At 47.7% G+C, this 18,168-nt stretch overlaps 2 protein-coding genes across 8 annotated transcripts in view; one reads left to right on the top strand and one right to left on the bottom strand.

Moving 5' to 3' along the window:
- Positions 1–1,701: 1,701 nt before the first annotated feature.
- TYW3 (tRNA-yW synthesizing protein 3 homolog) lies at positions 1,702–18,145 on the bottom strand. 5 transcript variants are annotated; one of them, XM_029062417.2, is made up of 6 exons: positions 18,011–18,145; positions 10,030–10,110; positions 8,356–8,454; positions 6,763–6,834; positions 5,867–6,000; positions 1,702–1,945 (listed from the first exon to the last, which is right to left on the bottom strand). In XM_029062417.2, exons 1-6 carry the CDS (start codon positions 18,137–18,139, stop codon positions 1,735–1,737), a joined length of 726 nt encoding a protein of 241 aa, XP_028918250.1. In that variant the 5' UTR covers positions 18,140–18,145; the 3' UTR covers positions 1,702–1,734. The 5 variants fall into 5 exon arrangements, with proteins under 5 accessions (XP_028918250.1, XP_028918254.1, XP_028918249.1 ...); XM_029062421.2 differs by lacking the exon at positions 18,011–18,145 and adding an exon at positions 12,949–13,153 and having other exon boundaries at positions 5,944–6,000; XM_029062416.2 differs by lacking the exon at positions 18,011–18,145 and adding an exon at positions 12,949–13,153.
- Positions 17,994–18,168, top strand: part of CRYZ (crystallin zeta) — a 38,555-nt gene continuing 38,380 nt past the window's right edge. For 2 of the 3 annotated variants that reach the window (XM_029062415.2, XM_029062414.1), the window contains exon 1: positions 18,000–18,071. The gene's annotated coding sequence lies outside the window, so the exon portion shown is untranslated. Of the gene's footprint in view, positions 18,072–18,168 lie in introns of all 3 variants that reach the window. The other variant, XM_029062412.1, reaches the window with a different exon arrangement.

The following is an 18,168-nucleotide window of genomic DNA, read 5'->3' on the forward strand; positions in this document are numbered from 1 at the left end:
ATCTGTTGCCGAATTTATATATTCCAAGCGCTTAGTACAGTGCTCTGCACATAGTAAGCGCTCAATAAATACTATTGAATGAATGAAGTCTTCAGACTCCCCAGCCCGTGCTCTCTCCACTAGGCCATGCCGCATCTCTAATATATTCTCCTTAGAAATGTGAGGAATTTTGTCATCTTTGCCACCTCCGCCACTGACCAGCTGGATGAACTGCAAGCCGGTCAACTCCTTTGTGCCTCGGTTTCCTAACGCAATAATAAGGATAGTATATGTAAAAAAACAAAGTACCAGGCACTACGCTAAGATCTGGGTTATACACAATCATATCAGACCCAGTCCTTGGCCCATATAAGGCTCCCAGGCTAAGGGGGAAGACAAATACGTATTTTAATCCCTAGTTTATAGATCAGGAAACTGAGTCCAGAAAGTAAGTCAGTCACGCAAGGTAACATAACACAGGCAAGTGCCAGAGCTGGGATTAGAACCCAGGCGGCCTCGACGAAGCAGCGTGGCTCAGTGGAAAGAACACAGGCTTGGGAGTCAGGGGTCATGGGTTCGAATCCTGGCTCTGCCACTTGGCAGCTGTGTGACTGTGGGCAAGGCACTTCAGTTCTCTGGGCCCCAGTTACCTCATCTGGACAATGGGGATTAAGACTGTGAGCCTCACATGAGACAACCCGATTACCCTGTATCTACCCCAGCGCTTAGAACAGTGCTCTGCACACAGTAAGCGCCTAACAAATACCAACATTATTATTATTATTATTAATAAAGTACTGCCATCATTCCAGTAGGCTGCGATGTGTAAAATGGACATCTGGTACCTGTTCTTCCTCCCTCTTCAAGATCTGAGGGAGGGAGACAGGGACTGTGTCCAACCTGATTATCTTGTACCTACCGCAGTGCTTAGCAAGTAGTTGCTTAGTAAGAGAAGCAGCATGGGGTAGTGGATAGAGCACAGGCCTGGGAATCAGAAGATCATGGGTTCTAATCCCAGCTCCACCACTGTCTGCTGTGTGACCTTGAGAAAGTCACTTCTCCGTGCCTCAGGTTACCTCATCTGTAAAAATGTGGATCGAGACTGAGCCCCAAGTGGAACAGGGACTGTGTCCAAACAGATTTGATCGTATTCCCCCCACAGTCCTCAGTAGAGTGCCTGGCACACCATAAGCACGTAAATATTGTGAATATTAAATGTGATGATTTTTGCTGGGGGCAGGCTCTGAAGTTGAATTGACTGGCAGGAGCGTCCATAACCTTCACACCGGGAGGCAACCAACCTTAGGATTGGTGCTGAAGACTCTCTATAGAATGGAAAACAATCCATTCTAAAATGACACCCGTCCTATGTGGTCTTGGCCACCGAGGTTGATTCTCCTGCAGGGGTAGGTGGTTAGTTAGTTCCACCTGAGGGTCTAAAGTTGAAGAGGGAGCTCGGGATATAGAAGTTGATGGCGTGGCTACTTCTGCCATGGGGGATTCTTCCTGACTCCAAGCCCCCGTGTGTTTGCTTTCTTCAGGGTTGTGTCGAGAGGGGTTAAAGCTATATCCATTACTGGCTCAGAGCAGGTGGGGCCACCGTGGGAAAAGCTGCAAGCCTGGAATAGCACTGAAGTCAGCCAATTGGCTGGCGGAATCTCGCCCATCCTCGTTATCCATGGATGGGTTCAAGAGTGCCTCTTCTCCACCAGCACCCCAAAGTGCAGCAAGACAGTTTTATTCAAACTACGCCCACTAATACTTTTCAAGGAAAAAACCGAGATCGATTTCTGAATCACCATCGCTTTCTAACCGCGCGTCAGCTTTCTCTGGGGAGACACGGCTGTCCTGCGCTCTTTCTGGATTTCTTTTTCGCCTGCGGGTATACACAACAGGAGTTTTCTCTGCTGTTGCGTTATTCGGGGTCTCTTCGGTTTTCAAAGCCAGTTGGAGACGACTATAAAACCTATAAAAAAAAGGAGATGATGAAATCACATTTCTGAAACCAGATTTTCAATGAATGACTTTACCAACCACTGACTGAAAAATTTACCTATTTCCAGTACTTGCTCAACCTCCCCACCCAATTTTGGGAAACTTCTCCATGGCTTTAGAAGAGCAAGGTTTCATTAGTAACACTGGTAATCAAGAGCTACTAAACTGAAACTATGCCGGTTTTAGGGTTCATTTTCTCTAAGCATTCCCCCTACCAATTATGAAAGATGCTCATGAGAACTCAATCACTCAATCAATAATCATTTATTGAGCACTTACTGTATGCAGAGCACTGTATCAAGCAATTTGGAGAATACAACAAAATTGTACTTATAGTCATATAGGCTTATAGTTTAGAGGAATTAAGACTTGTGTCAATTGCCTTATCAATTACAAGTTATAAATACAGTTCAACACTGCCATGTAATTTACCCTAAATTAACCTTCCACTATGAGATTTCATAATTGCCATCGTGGGATGCTTCAAGCCTGAAAAGTAGTGGAAAATATGAAACAATAAGGATCCCTGAAAAGCAAAATCTAAAACTCTGCTTTTGCTTCTACTCTGGAAGAAAAGGAATCTGTTAATCTTTCTTTTATTGGGTAAGCATTTCATAAAGTGAGTGAAATGTGAAAAAAATCAATTTTTCTATGATTATTTTCTCCTCTTTACCTTTTCATAGTATCCTGTGGATAAGAGCTGGTTTCACTGAGGTAAGAGAACATACAAAACTGTCTTTTACTCTCCTGCCTTTCTGAGAGGGCCTAGGAATAAGATTATAACTGACTCTGAAAAAAGGATTTGATTGAAAAAAGGGGGAAAGCAGGAACTTCTTTGGCTATTAAGCAGCAACAACAGCTTGATAAATTATTTTCACACCTTTTTAAGTCTTTTATTTACTATGAAATCAAATAGGCGTAATTTGTGGAAACTACGCAGCTGGGTTTTCCACCTCGTTCAGTACTATGAAAAAATCTTTATCTCCCGTGCACTATTTTATCTTTAAATAAAATTAATCATTTAGAGAGTATGTAATTCCTAGGTCTCAAGACTGTGGTCACAGAGGGTAAAATTCCAAATGATTTAATTATTGAATATTCAGTTATTCAGCTAGCTCATCCTACCTGCTATAGCTTCCACTATTTGCAAATAATGTGCATCTATTGTTCTCTCCCAACTGCTTAGTGCAGTGTTCTGCACAAAGTAGAACCACAGCAAATATTCTAATTATAAAGGCAACAACAAGGCTTTAAGGCAATCAATTCTCTCCCCTCTTCTTAGCTACTCTATTCTCTTGCCCCATCCCTAGCTCGTACTTTTCGTTCCTTTCCAACTAACCTTCTCACAGCGCCTGCCTCTTGTCTCTCTCACCTCCAACCCCCGGCTGCTCCAGCCAAACATCTTGCTTGAAACTCCTTCCCCTGTCAGATTTCAGCACGCCCCAAACTTCAAAGTCCTTCTGAAACCACCTCCTCCTCCAGGATGCCTTTCCTGATTAATTTCTATTTACCCAGGTCACATTACCCCTACCTCCCTCCCTCACTACTTCTGCACAAACTATGCACTTAAAAATAATACTAACCGGGGTATTTGTTAAGTGCTTACTAGATGCCAGGCACTCTACTAAGCGCTGGGGTGGATACAGGCAAATCAGGTTGGACACAGTCCCTGTCCCACATGGGGCTCAGTGTCACTCCCCATTTTACAGATATGGCAACTGAGACAAGGAGAAATGAAGTGACTTGCCCAAGGTCACACAGCAGGCACGTGGCGGAGCAGGATTAGAACCCATGACTTTCGGACTCCCAGGCCTGTGCTCTATCCACTATGCCATGCTCTTTTTCTTATGAACTCACTTATATACTCACAACCACCTATAATGTATCTGAAGAGAGGCATTTATATACTCCATTACTTAAACACGCTCTCCTCTGCATAATCACTTTCCCTTCTTCCTCCTCTCTGTAAATTGTTTTAACGCCTTCCTTCCCGACAAGATTATGAACTCCCTGAGAGCTGGGGTTATTTCTACTAATTCTACCAGCCTCTTCATTTATACCGTAAGCTCACTGTGGGCAAGGAATGGGACAACCCACTCTGTTACTTGGTGCAGTACAGTGCTCTGCACACAGTGAGCACTCAGTAAATAATAATTAATAATGAGGGTATTTGTTAAGCGCTTACTATGTGCCAGGCACTGCGTTGAGAACTATGGAGTGTTTCCAAGCACTTGGCCCAGTGATCTGCCCACATTTAGTTGCCATTGTTTTTACGAGATGTTCTTCCCCTTGACTCTATTTATTGCCATCGTTCTCGTCTGTCCGTCTCCCCCGATTAGACCGTAAGCCCGTCAAACGGCAGGGACTGTCTCTATCTGTTGCCGACTTGTTCATTCCAAGTGCTTAGTACAGTGCTCTGCACATAGTAAGTGCTCAATAAATACTGTTGAATGAATGAATGAAAGGAGGTGCTCTGGCTCAGTGGAAAGAGCCCGGACTTGGGAGTCAGAGGTCATGGGTTCGAATCCCGGCTCTGCCACTTGTCAGCTGTGTGGCCGTGGGCAAGTCACTTAACTTCTCTGTGCCTCAGTTCCTTCATCTGTAAAATGGGGATCAAGACTGTGAGCCTCACATGGGACAACCTGATTACCCTGTATCTCTCCCAGCGCTTAGAACAGTGCTCTGCACATAGTAAGCACTTAACAAATACCAACATTATTATTATTATAACAAATACCAACATTATTAAGAGAAGCAGCGTGGTACAGTGGGAAGAGGCCAGGCTTGGGAGTCAGAGGTCATGGGTTCGAATCCCGGCTCCGTCGCTTGCCAGCTATGTGACTTTGGGCAAGTCACTTCACTTCTCTGTGCCTCAGTAACCTCATCTGTAAAATGGGGATTAAAACTATGAGCCCCACATGGGACAACCTGCTCACCTTGTATCCCCCAGCGCTTAGAACAGTGCTTTGGACCTAGTAAGTGCTTAACAAAAACCACCATTTTTATACTCTTGATTGATCACTCTGAAGATTGTCAATTGTCCACTGATGGGTGCAAATTGCTAAACTGACCAATGAAGGTGGATGTGCTTGTTGACCTTGGTGACCTATTACTTTTATTGGAGATCATCATGTTATTACCTGCACCATTAGGCATCTCTTGATCATTTTTCTTTCTGTTTTTTATAAATTGTATTTCTTAAGTGCTTATTATGTACCAGGCCCAGTGCTTAGAGTTGGGGTAGATACAAGCTAATCAGGTTGGACACAGTACATGTCCCATATGGAGCTCGCAGTCTTAATCCCCATTTTACAGATGACGTAACTGATGCACAGGGAAATGAAGCGACGTGCCCAAAGTCACACAGCAGACAAGTGAGACAGTCAGGATTAGAATCCAGTTCCTCATGACTCCCAGGTCTGGGCTCTATCCACCAGGTCTCACCGCTTCTCCATTAATCATTCATTCAATCGTATTTATTGAGCACTTACTGTGTGCGGAGCACTGTACTTAGCACTTGGAATGGACAATTCGGCAACAGATAGAGACAATCCCTGCCCAACGACGGGCTCACAGTCTAAAATGGGGAGACAGCAAAACTAAAACAAGTAGTCAGGCATCAATACTATCAATATAGATACATAGAATCATAGATAGATACACATCATTAATAAAATAGAATAACAAATAATATATACAAATATACACAAGTTTTTAATCCCCATTTTAACAAATGAGGAAACTGAGCCACAGAGAAGTTAAGTGTCAAGCCCAAAGTCACACAGAAGGCAAGGCAGAGCCAGGATTAGGACCCAGGTCCTCAGACCCCCAGCCATTTCCAATGCTGACTCAAGTGTTTTCGAGAACACAGGTAAACATCCAGTTCACCGACCTTTCGATTCTCCTCTTGTTTTCTTCCATTTTTTCATTGGCGATTTGTATCAGGAAGTCGATATATTCCTGACTTACCATCAGTTTTCCCTTGTGGCTTAGTGGAACTTCCAAAACGTGGGTACTCCTGACAGCCTGAAACGGCGAAACGATTTGGTTACTCTTAGGATATGTCTCGTGGACGGCAAAGACAACAGAAAAAAACAACCGACATGGGAGCTCTGAGTGGAATCGGTTCTACCAGAACCTTTCTCCTACAGAGAAATGAAGGCCACGCTTTTATTCACTCTGGCTCAACCTAGATGGATGAAAGAACAAGGAATGCATAAACAACTTCTGAATAGACTTTGGCATTTCTACCCCTGTGTCCACCAGGGAAACAGTTAACTGTGTTTACTGAGCACTTACTGTGTGCAGAGCACTGTGCTAAAACGTACTACAAGGTAAAATGATATAAGAACCCCTTACTTTTAAGTTCCAATATGGGCCATGCATTTCCAAAGCTCTATTCGAAACTGGAAGGAGAAGAAGAAAATGCAAACTTGAACGCAGACTGGAAGGGCAAATCAAATTCCCAACCGCATCTGAAAACCTCCTCAGCAGTGCATCGGTGAGGCTCTGTTTACAAGTTGAAACTGAATAGCTGCCAATACCTGCATAAAAGCTGTTTTCCCCGATTTTTTTTTCATTCCTTTCATCATCAGACTTGAAAGGAGAAAGGTAGTTGAAAATGCTACATCAAGGTTCTCAGAAAAAGAAAAAAAAAAAACTTACGAAGGGATAAACGTGGGTGTACAAATTTCATGTATAAACATTGCTATCGCAAAGCACGTGGGTTCTGATTCAGTACTGATCGTCCCGTTTCAGCACGGGAAAGTTGTAGAAAATGGATCTTACCATCATAGTCTTTCCTTTTCTTCCAACCGTAATACCAGAATTCCTGAATCCAGACTCTATGGCCACAGAGTGCTGTAGAAAACAAGGTCCATTTTTGAAGAATTGGTCTCTACTTAGATTTACCTCTGCAAAGTTGTTAAGGTCTATATCACACGTCTCGGAAGACGTTACGGGTCATTAGGGCTTTCAGATTGTGCTTTAAAACAGTTTATACGTGTAATGTCACGGGAATAGTTGAATTAACTTACTCATTGAAAGCATTTGTTCAGTAGAGTGCCCACAAGACAGAAAATTAAATTAACTGGGAGTACAAAAGGAAATCAAATAAGGGAAACATAATTATACGAGATATAGAAAGTAGAGGAAACAAATGAGTAAAAACTGGGTTCGTACGGCACACTGATTATCCAACAGTTCTATTTCAAATAACGAAGATTATTTGAAAACATTTAGGAAAAAGTCAGTTGTGATTCTTTTTAGCATGCAATATTTCAGATCGCTAAATCAATCGATTGTATTTACGGAGCGCTTGCTGTGTACACAGCACCGTGCTAAGCACTTGGGGGAGTACAACATGACACTACAAAAGACGCATTCTCTGCCCCAAAGGAGGGGAGACAGACATTAATATCAATGAATAAATTACAGATATATACATATGTGTTGTGGAGCTGGGGGCGGGGGTTGTGAGAGTAAAGGGAGCAAGTCAGGGTGATGCAGAAGGGAGTGGGAAAGGAGGAGAGAAAGGATTAGTCAGGGAAGCCCTCTTGGAGGAGACGGGTCTTCTATAAGGTTTTGAAAGTCAGAGAGTTGGGGGGGAAGAGTGATGAAAATAAATTGTGGTATTTAAGCGCTTACTATGTGCAAAGCACTCTTCTAAGCGCTGGGGGATACAAGGTGATCAGGTTGTCCCACGTGGGGCTCACGGTTTTAATTAGTGATTAGTGACTGTCGGATATGATACGGGAGGGCGTTCCAGGCCAGGGACAGGATACGGGCGAGAGGCTGACGGCGAGAGAGACGAGATCGTCGTACAGTGAGCTCGTTGGCATTAGAGGAGCGAAGTGTGTGAGCTGGGCTGTAGACGGAGAGTTGTGAGGCGAGGAAGGAGGGGACGAGGTGATTGACTGCTTTAAAGGCGACAGTAAGGAGTTTCTGTTGGATGCAGGAGATGGGCAACCACTGGAGGTTCTTGAGGATTGGGGAAACATGGACGTTTTCTGTGAAATACAGACTGGAGTGGGGCAAGACAAGAGGCAGGAAGGTCAGCGAGGAGGCTGATAGAGTAATCAAGGTGGGATAGGATACGTGTTCGAATTAACGTGGTAGCGGTTTGGATGGAAAGGAAAAGGCAGATTTTAGCGATGTTGCGAAGTTTGAACCGACAGGATTTAGTGATGGATTGAATATGTGGCTTGAATGAGAGAGAGGAGTCAAGGATAACACCGAGGCTCGTGAGACGGGAAGGAAGGTGGGGCCGGCTACAGTGATGGGAAAGTCAGGGGGTGGAAAGGGAAGACTAAATGAATCAAACGTTAAAGGAATTAAATTCTAACATTACACCCAGGAGGAGTCAACACAGTTTCATTTTACCAGAAGTTGGGCGTCCTGCAGCTCTCGACACTGCACGTGAAGAACGAATGGTTCAAATTTCAACACTGCATCGCCACTAGCTTTCTGCAGAGCTAGAATCTAAAGAAATACCAAGTATGAGTGATGATGATGATGGCGAGAGTAGTAATGATGACGCTATTTATTAAGGCTTTCTACGCGACAAACACAATACTAGGTACTAGGTCAGACAGGAGACAAGCGGCTTGAGTACCTGTCCCTCAAGGGGCTGGGAATCTCAGAGAACAAAAGAAGAGAAAAGCAATCCGTTTTAGTGGATAGAGCTCGGGCCTGGGAGTCAGGACCTGGGTTCTAATCCTGCCTCTGCCCCTTGTCTACTACGTGAACTAGGGCAACTCACTTCACTTCTCTGTGCCTCAGTCCTTATCTGCCAAATGGGGACTAATACCGTGAGCCCGACATGGGACAGGGACCGTGTCCAAGCTGATTAGACTGTAATAATAATAATGTTGGTATTTGTTAAGCGCTTACTGTGTGCCGAGCACTGTTCTAAGTGCTGGGGTAGACACGGCGCTTAGTAATCAGGCTGTCCCACGTGAGGCTCACAGTCTTCATCCCCATTTTCCAGATGAGGTCACTGAGGCACCGAGAAGTGAAGTGACTTGCCCCAAGTCACACAGCTGACAAGCGGCGGAGCTGGGATTCGAACCCATGACCTCTGACTCCTAAACCCGGGCTCTTTCCACTAAGCCACGCTGTACTCCTAAGGAGAGATGGCAGATTTGGATCCTTCTTCATGCAACGTAGTGAGGTGGGACCCAATTTCAGTCTCATTAGGAAAGATCTTCACTGAAGTCTAATACCAGGTCTGTGATCTTCCCCTTACACTACGCTGCCTCCGTGCCATTTTATAAATGATATAATAATAATGTTGGTATTTGTTAAGCGCTTACTAGGTGCAGAGCACTGTTCTAAGCGCTGGGGTAGATACAGGGGAATCAGGTTGTCCCCCGTGAGCCTCACAGTCTTCATCCCCATTTTACCGATGAGGTAACTGAGGCACAGAGAAGTGAAGTGACTTGCCCACAGTCACACGGCTGCCAAATGGCAGAGCTGGGATTCGAACCCATGACCTCTGACTCCCAAGCCCGGGCTCTTTCCACTGAGCCACGCTGTATTCCTAAGGAGAGATGGCTGATTTGGATCCTTCCTCATGCAACGTAGTGAAGCGGGACCCAATTTCAGTCTCATTAGGAAAGATCCTCACTGAAATCTAATAGCAGGTCTGTGATCTTCCCCCTAAACTACGCTGCCTCTGTGCCATTTTATAAATGATATCAACGGGACTTTATTGTCCCGACATAATTTTGGTCCCTTTTATTCACCCCCCCCAGTTCCTCAGACCCATCCTCCCTTATCTCCCTGTCCTCTCGACACCACCCCATCTCTTCATCTCTTGGTCCTCTTCAATATTCGCTTTCATTTTGCTCTACTAACTTACGTCCCACTTTTTCTGTCAACGTTTCAGATCTTCCTCTGAACATCGAACAGGTTTGGTAATCACACGCTTCTTGAACTCAGAGCTCCTTCTACTGAGAAGCAGCAGAGAAGTGAATGATTTTCATTAGCTAGGATGGACTGGGGAACACTTAATCGCAGTCTCCAGGTATCAGAAAACTTAGCTGTCTTCCTTACCAAATCCTCTCTTCCAAGGAGTTGGTGAGTGACCAAGAGCCAGGAACAGTTTTGTTTCTGTATTTCAAAATGATCACTGTCCTAGGGGAAAAACAAAAATCGAGGAGTAGTTGAAGAGCATGCAGTATTATATATACATTGTAATACAGTATTCGGGTATAAGCAGCGTGGCTTGGGAGTCAGAGGTCATGGGTTCCAATCCCGGCTCTGCCACTTGTCAGCTGTGTGACTGTGGGCAAGTCACTTCACTTCTTTGGGCCTCAGTGACCTCATCTGTAAAATGGGGATTAAGACTGTGAGTCTCATGAGGGACAACCTGATTACCTTGTATCTACCCCAGCGCTTAGAAGAGTGCTCTGCACATAGTAAGCGCTTAACAAACACCAACATTATTATTATTTGGATAAGAAGGCATAAGCATAAAACTGCAATACAAATCATCGTAATCATGATAGCAGTAACTTTCAGTGCTTACTATGTGCCAAGTACTGGGGTAGAATATGTGTAGATTGTGAGATCAGAGCAGCAGAGTGGCTCAGTGGAAAGAGCCCGGGCTGGGGAGTCAGAAGTCATGGGTTCGAATCCCAGATCTGCCACTTGGCAGCTGTGTCACTGTGGGCAAGTCACTTCACTTCTCTCGGCCTCAGTTACCTCGTCTGTAAAACGGGGAATAAGACTGTGAGCCCTACATGGGACAACCTCCTTACTTTGTATCCCAGCCCCAGTGCTTAGAAGAGTGCTCGGCACATAGTAAGCGCTTAACAAATACCATCATTATTATTACTCTAATCCCGGCTCCGCCTTGTCTACTGTGTGACCTTGGGCAGTTCACTTCACTTCTCTGTGCCTCAGTTCCCTCATCTGGAAAATGGGGATGAAGACAGGGAGCCCCATGTGGGACAACCTGATCATCTTGTATCTACCCCAGTGATTAGAACAGGGCTTGGCACATAGTCAGCGCTTAACAATTACCATCATTACCAGCGCTGAGAACAGTGCTTGGCACATAGTCAGCTCTTAACTACCACCGTTACCAGAGCTTAGAACAGTGCTTGGCACAGAGTCAGCGCTTAAGAAAAAACATCATTATCCACGCTTAGAACAGTGTTTGGCACAGAGTCAGCGCTTAACTACCATCATTAATATAATAATAATGTTGGTATTTGTTAAGCGCTTACTCTGTGCAAAGCACTGTTCTAAGTGCTGGGGTAGATGCAGGGGAATCAGGTTGTCCTATGTGGGGCTCCCAGTCTTCATCCCCATTTTACAGATGAGGTTACTGAGGCACAGAGAAGTGAAGTGACTTGCCCAAAGTCACACAGCTGGCAAGCGACGGAGCCGGGATTCGAACCCATGACCTCCGACTCCCAAGCCTGGCCTCTTCCCACTGTACCACGCTGCTTCTCTTAATAATGTTGGTAGTTGTTAAGTGCTTACTATGTGCCGAGCACTGTTCTAAGCGCTGGGGTAGATGCAGGGTAATCAGATGGTCCCACGTGGGGCTCCCAGTCTTCATCCCCATTTTACAGATGAGGGAACTGAGGCACAGAGAAGTGAAGTGACTTGCCCACAGTCACACAGCTGACAAGGGGCATTACCAGGGCTTAGAGGAGTGCTTGGCACATAGTCAGAGCTTAACAAATACCATCATTACCCACGGTTAGAACAGTGCTTGGCACAGAGTCAGCGCTTAGCAACTACCACCATTACCAGCGCTCAGTACAGTGCTGAGCAAATAGTCGGCGCTTAACAAGAACCATCACTACCCGCGCTTAGAACAGTGCTTGGCACATAGCGCTTCACCGTGACTTAGTGGAAAGAGCCCGGGTTTGGGAGTCAGAGGTCAAGGGTTCGAATTCCGGCTCTGCCACTTGTCAGCTGTGGGACCGTGGGCAAGTCACTTCACTTCTCTGGGCCTCAGTACCCTCATCTGTAAAAATGATGATGTTGGTATTTGTTAAGCGCTCACTGTGTGCCGAGCACTGTGCTAAGCGCTGGGGGAGATCCAGGGTCACCAGGTTGTCCCACGTGAGGCTCACAGTCTTCATCCCCATTTTCCAGATGAGGTCACTGAGGCCCAGAGAAGTGAAGTGACTTGCCCACCGTCACACAGCTGACAAGTGGCAGAGCCGGGATTCGAACCCATGACCTCTGACTCCCAAGCCCGGGCTCTTTCCACTGAGCCACGCTGCTTCTCTATGGAGATGGGGATTAAAAAGTGGGGATTAAAAACTGTGAGCCCCAAGTGGGACAACCTGATGACCCTGTATCTCCCCCAGCGCTTAGAACAGTGCTCTGCACATAATAAGAGCTTAACAAAGACCAACATTATCCTTACCCTGCATCTCCCCCAGCGCTTAGGACAGTGCTCTGCACCTAGTAAGCGCTTAACAAATGCCATGATGATGATTAAGTAGCGTGGCTCAGTGGAAAGAGCATGGGCTTTGGAGTCAGAGGTCATGGGTTCGAATCCCGGCTCGGCCACTTGTCAGCTGTGTGACTTTAGGCAAGTCACTTCTCTTCTCTGGGCCTCAGATCCCTCATCTGTAAAATGGGGATTAAGACGGTGAGCCCCACGTGGGACAACCTGATTCCCCTGTGTCTACCCCAGCCTTTGGAACAGCACTCGACACATAGTAAGCGCTTAACAAATACCAACATTATTATTATTATAATCATCATTGAGAAAGGGGAGGCCCATTTCCCTGGTAACGGGAGGCTCTGCCGTCTCTCCAGCAGGGGCGGCGGGGGGTCGCCATGGGAACGGCAGCGCGGCGCGTTCCCCTGGCAACGGGGGACTTTTATTTTTCAAAGCGGTGGAGGGCGCCGTGCGGTTGTGCGCGCGCAGCCCGGCCCCGCCCCTCCCCCTCCCCCTTCCCCTTGCCTCGCCCCCTCCCCCCGCCCCGCCCCGCGCTGTACCCGCTGGAGGAGCAGCAGCCTTCCGGCGCAGGAGCTGGTGGTGAAGAAGCGGGCCCGCTGGTTGAGGGAGCGCACCAGCTCCGCCACCGCCGCGTCCACGCTCCCCTTCCGGCTCCCGTCCGCCTTGCCCAGGGCCTGCGCCTTCCACCTCCCGAAGCGGGCGGCCCGCTCCGCCGCGCCGCCCTCCATGGCGGCCCCCTCGAGGGCGGGGCCGGCCTGGGCGTCGCCATGTTGGCGCTACGGCGGCCGCGCGGGGACAAACCTCCCCCGCGCCGCCGCATCTTCCTTGGCGCGCGCCGCGAGGGAGGTGTCGGCGTGGTCGCCGCCATGTTGGCGCTACGGCGGCCGCGCGGGGACAAACCTATTCCGCGCCGCCCTCTCGCAGGCCTGGGCCTGGGGGCGGAGCTTCGAGTCTAATAACAATGAGAATAATAAAGCTATTTTTTCATTCATGTGAATACCAACATTGTTATAATATTATTACAATAATAAATCTATTCATTCATGGGAATACCAACATCATTATTATATTTTATATAATAAATATATTTATATTATTAATATTATGATATAGAATATTATCCGCTTAACCCTCTTTTCCCCCTTTCCCTCTGTTCCTCCCCTTCTCCCTTCCCATCCCCTCAGCACTGTACTCGTCCGCTCAACTGTATATATTTACATCACCCTATTTATTTTGTTAATGAAATGTCCATCGCCTTGATTCTATGTATTTGCTATTGTTTTAATGAGATGTTCTTCCCCTTGACTCTATTTATTGCCATTGTTCTCGTCCGTCCGTCTCCCCCGATTAGACCGTAAGCCCGTCAAACGGCAGGGACCGTCTCTATCTGTTGCCGACTTGTTCATTCCAAGCGCTTAGTACAGTGCTCTGCACATAGTAAGTGCTCAATAAATACTATTGAATTGAATGAATGAATAATATTATTATATTGTTAAAATAAATTCATTCTTGTGAGCCCCTCGTTGGGCAGGGATGGTCTCTGTTGCCGAATTGTCCATTCCAAGCGCTTAGTACAGTGCTCTGCACATAGTATTCATTCATTCATTCATTCAATAGTATTTATTGAGCGCTTACTATGTGCAGAGCACTGTACTAAGCGCTTGGGATGAACAAGTCGGCAACAGATAACAGTGTGGGTCAGTGGAAAGAGCTTGGGAGTCAAAGGTCATGGGTAGAAGCGGCATGGCGCGGTGGCAAGAGCATCGGCTTGGGAGTCAGAGGTCATGGGTTCGAATCCCCACTCTGCCACTTGCCAGCTGTGTGACTGTGGGCAAGTCACTTCACTTTCCTGGGCCTCAGTTCCCTCATCTGGAAAATGGGGATTAACTGTGAGCCTCATATGGGACAACCTGATTACCCTGTATCTACCCCAGCGCTTAGAACAGTGCTCGGCACATAGTAAGTGCTTAACAAATACCAAAATTATTCACTTCACTTCTCTGTGCCTCAGTCACCTCATCTGGAAAATGGGGATTAACTGTGAGCCTCATATGGGACACCCTGATTCCCCTGTATCTCCCCCAGTGCTTAGAACAGTGCTCGGCACATAGTAAGTGCTTAACAAATACCAACATTATCATTATTTATTTTGATGTCTTGATGCCTGTCTCCTGGTTTTGCTGTCTGTCTCCCCCTTCTAGACTGTGAGCCTTTGTTGGGCAGGAACTGTCTCTATCTGTTGCCGAATTGTACTTTCCCAGTGCTTCGTCCAGTGCTCTGCACACAGTAAGCGCTCAATAAATACAGTTGAATTGAATGAATTAATTAAAACCCATGACCTCTGACACCCAAGCCCAGACTCCACTGAGCCACTCTAAGAGGACAACGGCCCTAGGAGCGAAAGGTTCGAATCTAGCTGCGGCCTTAGAGCCTCAGGGAGGGGCAGAGCTTCTGATTCATTCATTCAACAGTATTTATTGAGCGCCTACTATGTGCAGAGCACTGGACTAAGCGCTTGGAATGGACAAATCGGTAACAGATAGAGACAGTCCCTGCCCTTTGACGGACTCACAGTCTATTCTGATCTAGCAAAGCAGCGTGGCTCAGTGGTAACAGCCCGGGCTTGGGAGTCAGAGGTCATGGGTTCTAATCCCGCCTCCAGTTCTAATCCCGCCTCCACCACTGGTCAGCTGTGTGACTTTGGGTGAGTCGCTTCACTTCATCTGGGCCTGTGACCTCATCTGGAAAATGGGGATGAAGACTGTGAGCCTCACGTGGGGCAACCTGATGACCTTGAATTTCCTCCAGCGCTTAGAACAGTGCTTGGCACATAGTAAGCGCTTACCAGATATGATCATTATCTAGGGGCGAGGCTTCGGCTCTAATAATAATAATAATGTTGGTATTTGTTAAATGCTTACTATGTGCCGAGCACTGTTCTAAGCGCTGGGGTAATAATAATAATAATAATGATAATAATGTTGGTATTTGTTAAGCACTTACTGTGTGCCGAGCACTCTTCTAAGTCCTTGGGTAATAATAACAATAATATTGTTGGTATTTGTTAAGCACTTACTATGTGCCGAACACTGTTCTAAGCGCTGGGGTAGATACAAGGTGATCAGGTTGTCCCACGTGGGGCTCACGGTCTTAATCCCCATTTTATAGATGAGGTCACTGAGGCGAAGTGAAGTGACTTGCCCAAAGTCACACAGCTGACCAGTGGTGGAGGTGGGATTAGAACCCACGACCTGTGACTCCTAGGACCGGGCTCTCGCCCCTGAGGGACGGAGCTTGGTGGCTGGGGCGGGGTTTAATAATAATAATGCTGGCATTTGTTAAGCGTTTACTAGGTGCCAAGCACTGTTCTAAGCGCTGGGGGAGATCCAGGGTCATCAGGTTGCCCCACGTGAGGCTCACAGTCTTCATCCCCATTTCACAGATAAGGTCACTGAGGCCCAGAAAATAATAATAATAATGTTGGTATTTAAGTGCTTGCTATGTGCAGAGCACTGTTCCAAGCGCTGGGGGAGATACAGGGTCATCAGGTTGTTCCACGTGAGGCTCACAGTCTTCATCCCCATTTCACAGATGAGGTCACTGAGGCCCAGAGACTAATAATAATGTTGGTATTTGTTAAGCGCTTACTCTGTGCAGAGCACTGCTCTAAGCGCTGGAGGGGGGGAATACAGGCTCATCAGGTTGTCCCACGTGAGGGTCACAGTCTTCATCCCCATTTCACAGACGAGGGAACTGAGGCACAGAGAAGTGAAGGGACTTAATAATAATAATGTTGGTATTTGTTAAGCGCTTACTATGTGCAGAGCACCGTTCTAAGCGCTGGGGTAGACCCAGGGTCATCAGGTTGTCCCACGCGAGGCTCCCAGCCTTCATCCCCATTTTACAGACGAGGTTACAGAGAAGCGAAGTGACTTGCCCACAGTCACACCACTGCCAAGTGGCGGAGGCGGGATTCGAACCATCTAATCCTCCTTGACCTCTCTGCTGCCTTTGACACTGTCGACCATCCCCTCCTCCTCCACACCTTATCTCACCTTGGCTTCACGGACTCCGTCCTCTCCCGGTTCTCCTCTTACCTCTCTGGCCGATCATTCTCGGTCTCCTTCGCAGGCGCCTCCTCCCCCTCCCATCCTTTAACCGTTGGAGTTCCTCAAGGGTCAGTTCTTGGCCCTCTTCCGTTCTCCATTTACACTCACTCCCTCGGTGAACTCATTCGCTCTCACGGCTTCGACTACCATCTCTACGCAGATGACACGCAGATCTACATCTCCGCCCCTGTCCTCTCCCCCTCCCTTCAGGCTCGCATCTCCTCCCGCCTCCGGGACGTCTCCACCTGGATGTCGGCCCGCCACCTAAAACTCAACATGAGCAAGACTGAGCTCCTCATCTTCCCTCCCAAACCTGGTCCTCTCCCAGACTTCTCTATCACCGTCGATGGCATGACCATCCTTCCCGTCTCTCAGGCCCGCGATCTCGGTGTCATCCTTGACTCGTCCCTCTCGTTCACCCCACACATCCTATCCGTTACCAAGACCTGCCGGTTTCACCTTTATAATATCGCCAAGATCCGCCTTTTCCTCTCCAGCCAAACGGCTACCTTACTATTACGGGCTCTCGTTATATCCCGGCTAGACTACTGTGTCAGCCTTCTCTCTGACCTCCCTTCCTCCTCTCTCGCCCCGCTCCGGTCTATTCTTCACTCCGCTGCCCGGCTCATCTTCCTGCAGAAACGATCTGGGCCTGTCACTCCCCTTCTTAAACAACTCCAGTGGTTGCCTATCGACCTCCGCTCCAAACAAAAACTCCTCACTCTAGGCTTCAAGGCTCTCCATCACCTTGCCCCTTCCTACCTCTCCTCCCTTCTCTCTTTCTACCGCCCACCCCGCACGCTCCGCTCCTCTGCCGCCCACCTCCTCGCCGTCCCTCGGTCTCGCCTATCCCGCCGTCGACCCCCGGGTCACGTCCTCCCGCGGTCCTGGAACGCCCTCCCTCCTCACCTCCGCCAAACTGATTCTCTTCCCCTCTTCGAATCCCTACTTAAAACTCACCTCCTCCAAGAGGCCTTCCCAGACTGAGCTCCTCTTCTCCCTCTACTCCCTCTACCGCCCCCCCTTCACCTCTCCGCAGCTAAACCCTCTTTTCCTCCTTTCCCTCTGCTCCTCCCCCTCTCCCTTCCCATCCCCTCGGCACTGTACTCGTCTGCTCAACTGTATATATTTCCATTACCCTATTTATTTTGTTAATGAAATGTACATCGCTTTGATTCTATTTAGTCGCCATCGTTTTTACGAGATGTTCTTCCCCTCGACTCTATTTTTTGCCATTGTTCTCGTCTGTCCGTCTCCCCCGATTAGACCGTAAGCCCGTCAAACGGCAGGGACCGTCTCTATCTGTTGCCGACTTGTTCATTCCAAGCGCTTAGTCCAGTGGTCTGCACATAGTAAGCGCTCAATAAATACTATTGAATGAATGAATGGTCGACTCCCCAGGCCGGGCTCTTTCGGCTCCGCCCCGCTGCTTCCCTTGGAGGCCGAGGGGGCGGGGCGGTGGGCGTGCGGCGCCAGTGCGGTGCATACGTACCTTCTGCGAAGCCCTGCGGCCAGGCCGGCCGGGGAGGACGGGCCAGGGCAGCTGAGGTCGGGTGAGCAGGGCCCCCGTCGCCTCCCCGCCAACGGGACCCCACTCTCTAATCGTCCTGCTCCTCACCATGGCGCTTACTACTACTAATAATGTTGGTA

The sequence above is a fragment of the Ornithorhynchus anatinus genome, chromosome 4 (assembly GCF_004115215.2).
Source record: "Ornithorhynchus anatinus isolate Pmale09 chromosome 4, mOrnAna1.pri.v4, whole genome shotgun sequence".
In the NCBI taxonomy this organism is placed as follows: Eukaryota; Metazoa; Chordata; class Mammalia; order Monotremata; family Ornithorhynchidae; genus Ornithorhynchus; species Ornithorhynchus anatinus.

Bases quoted from the DNA above. Each gene is read 5' to 3' on its own strand.
- TYW3 (XM_029062416.2), bottom strand. From the start codon at position 13,137: ATGGAGGGCGGCGCGGCGGAGCGGGCCGCCCGCTTCGGGAGGTGGAAG. The intron at 10,111-12,948 runs GTACAGCGCGGG...TTTTTCCCCTAG, and splicing joins GGCTGCTGCTCCTCCAGCGG to GACAGTGATCATTTTGAAAT. The intron at 6,001-6,762 runs GTAAGATCCATT...TCGCCGTTTCAG, and splicing joins GAAAAGGAAAGACTATGATG to GCTGTCAGGAGTACCCACGT.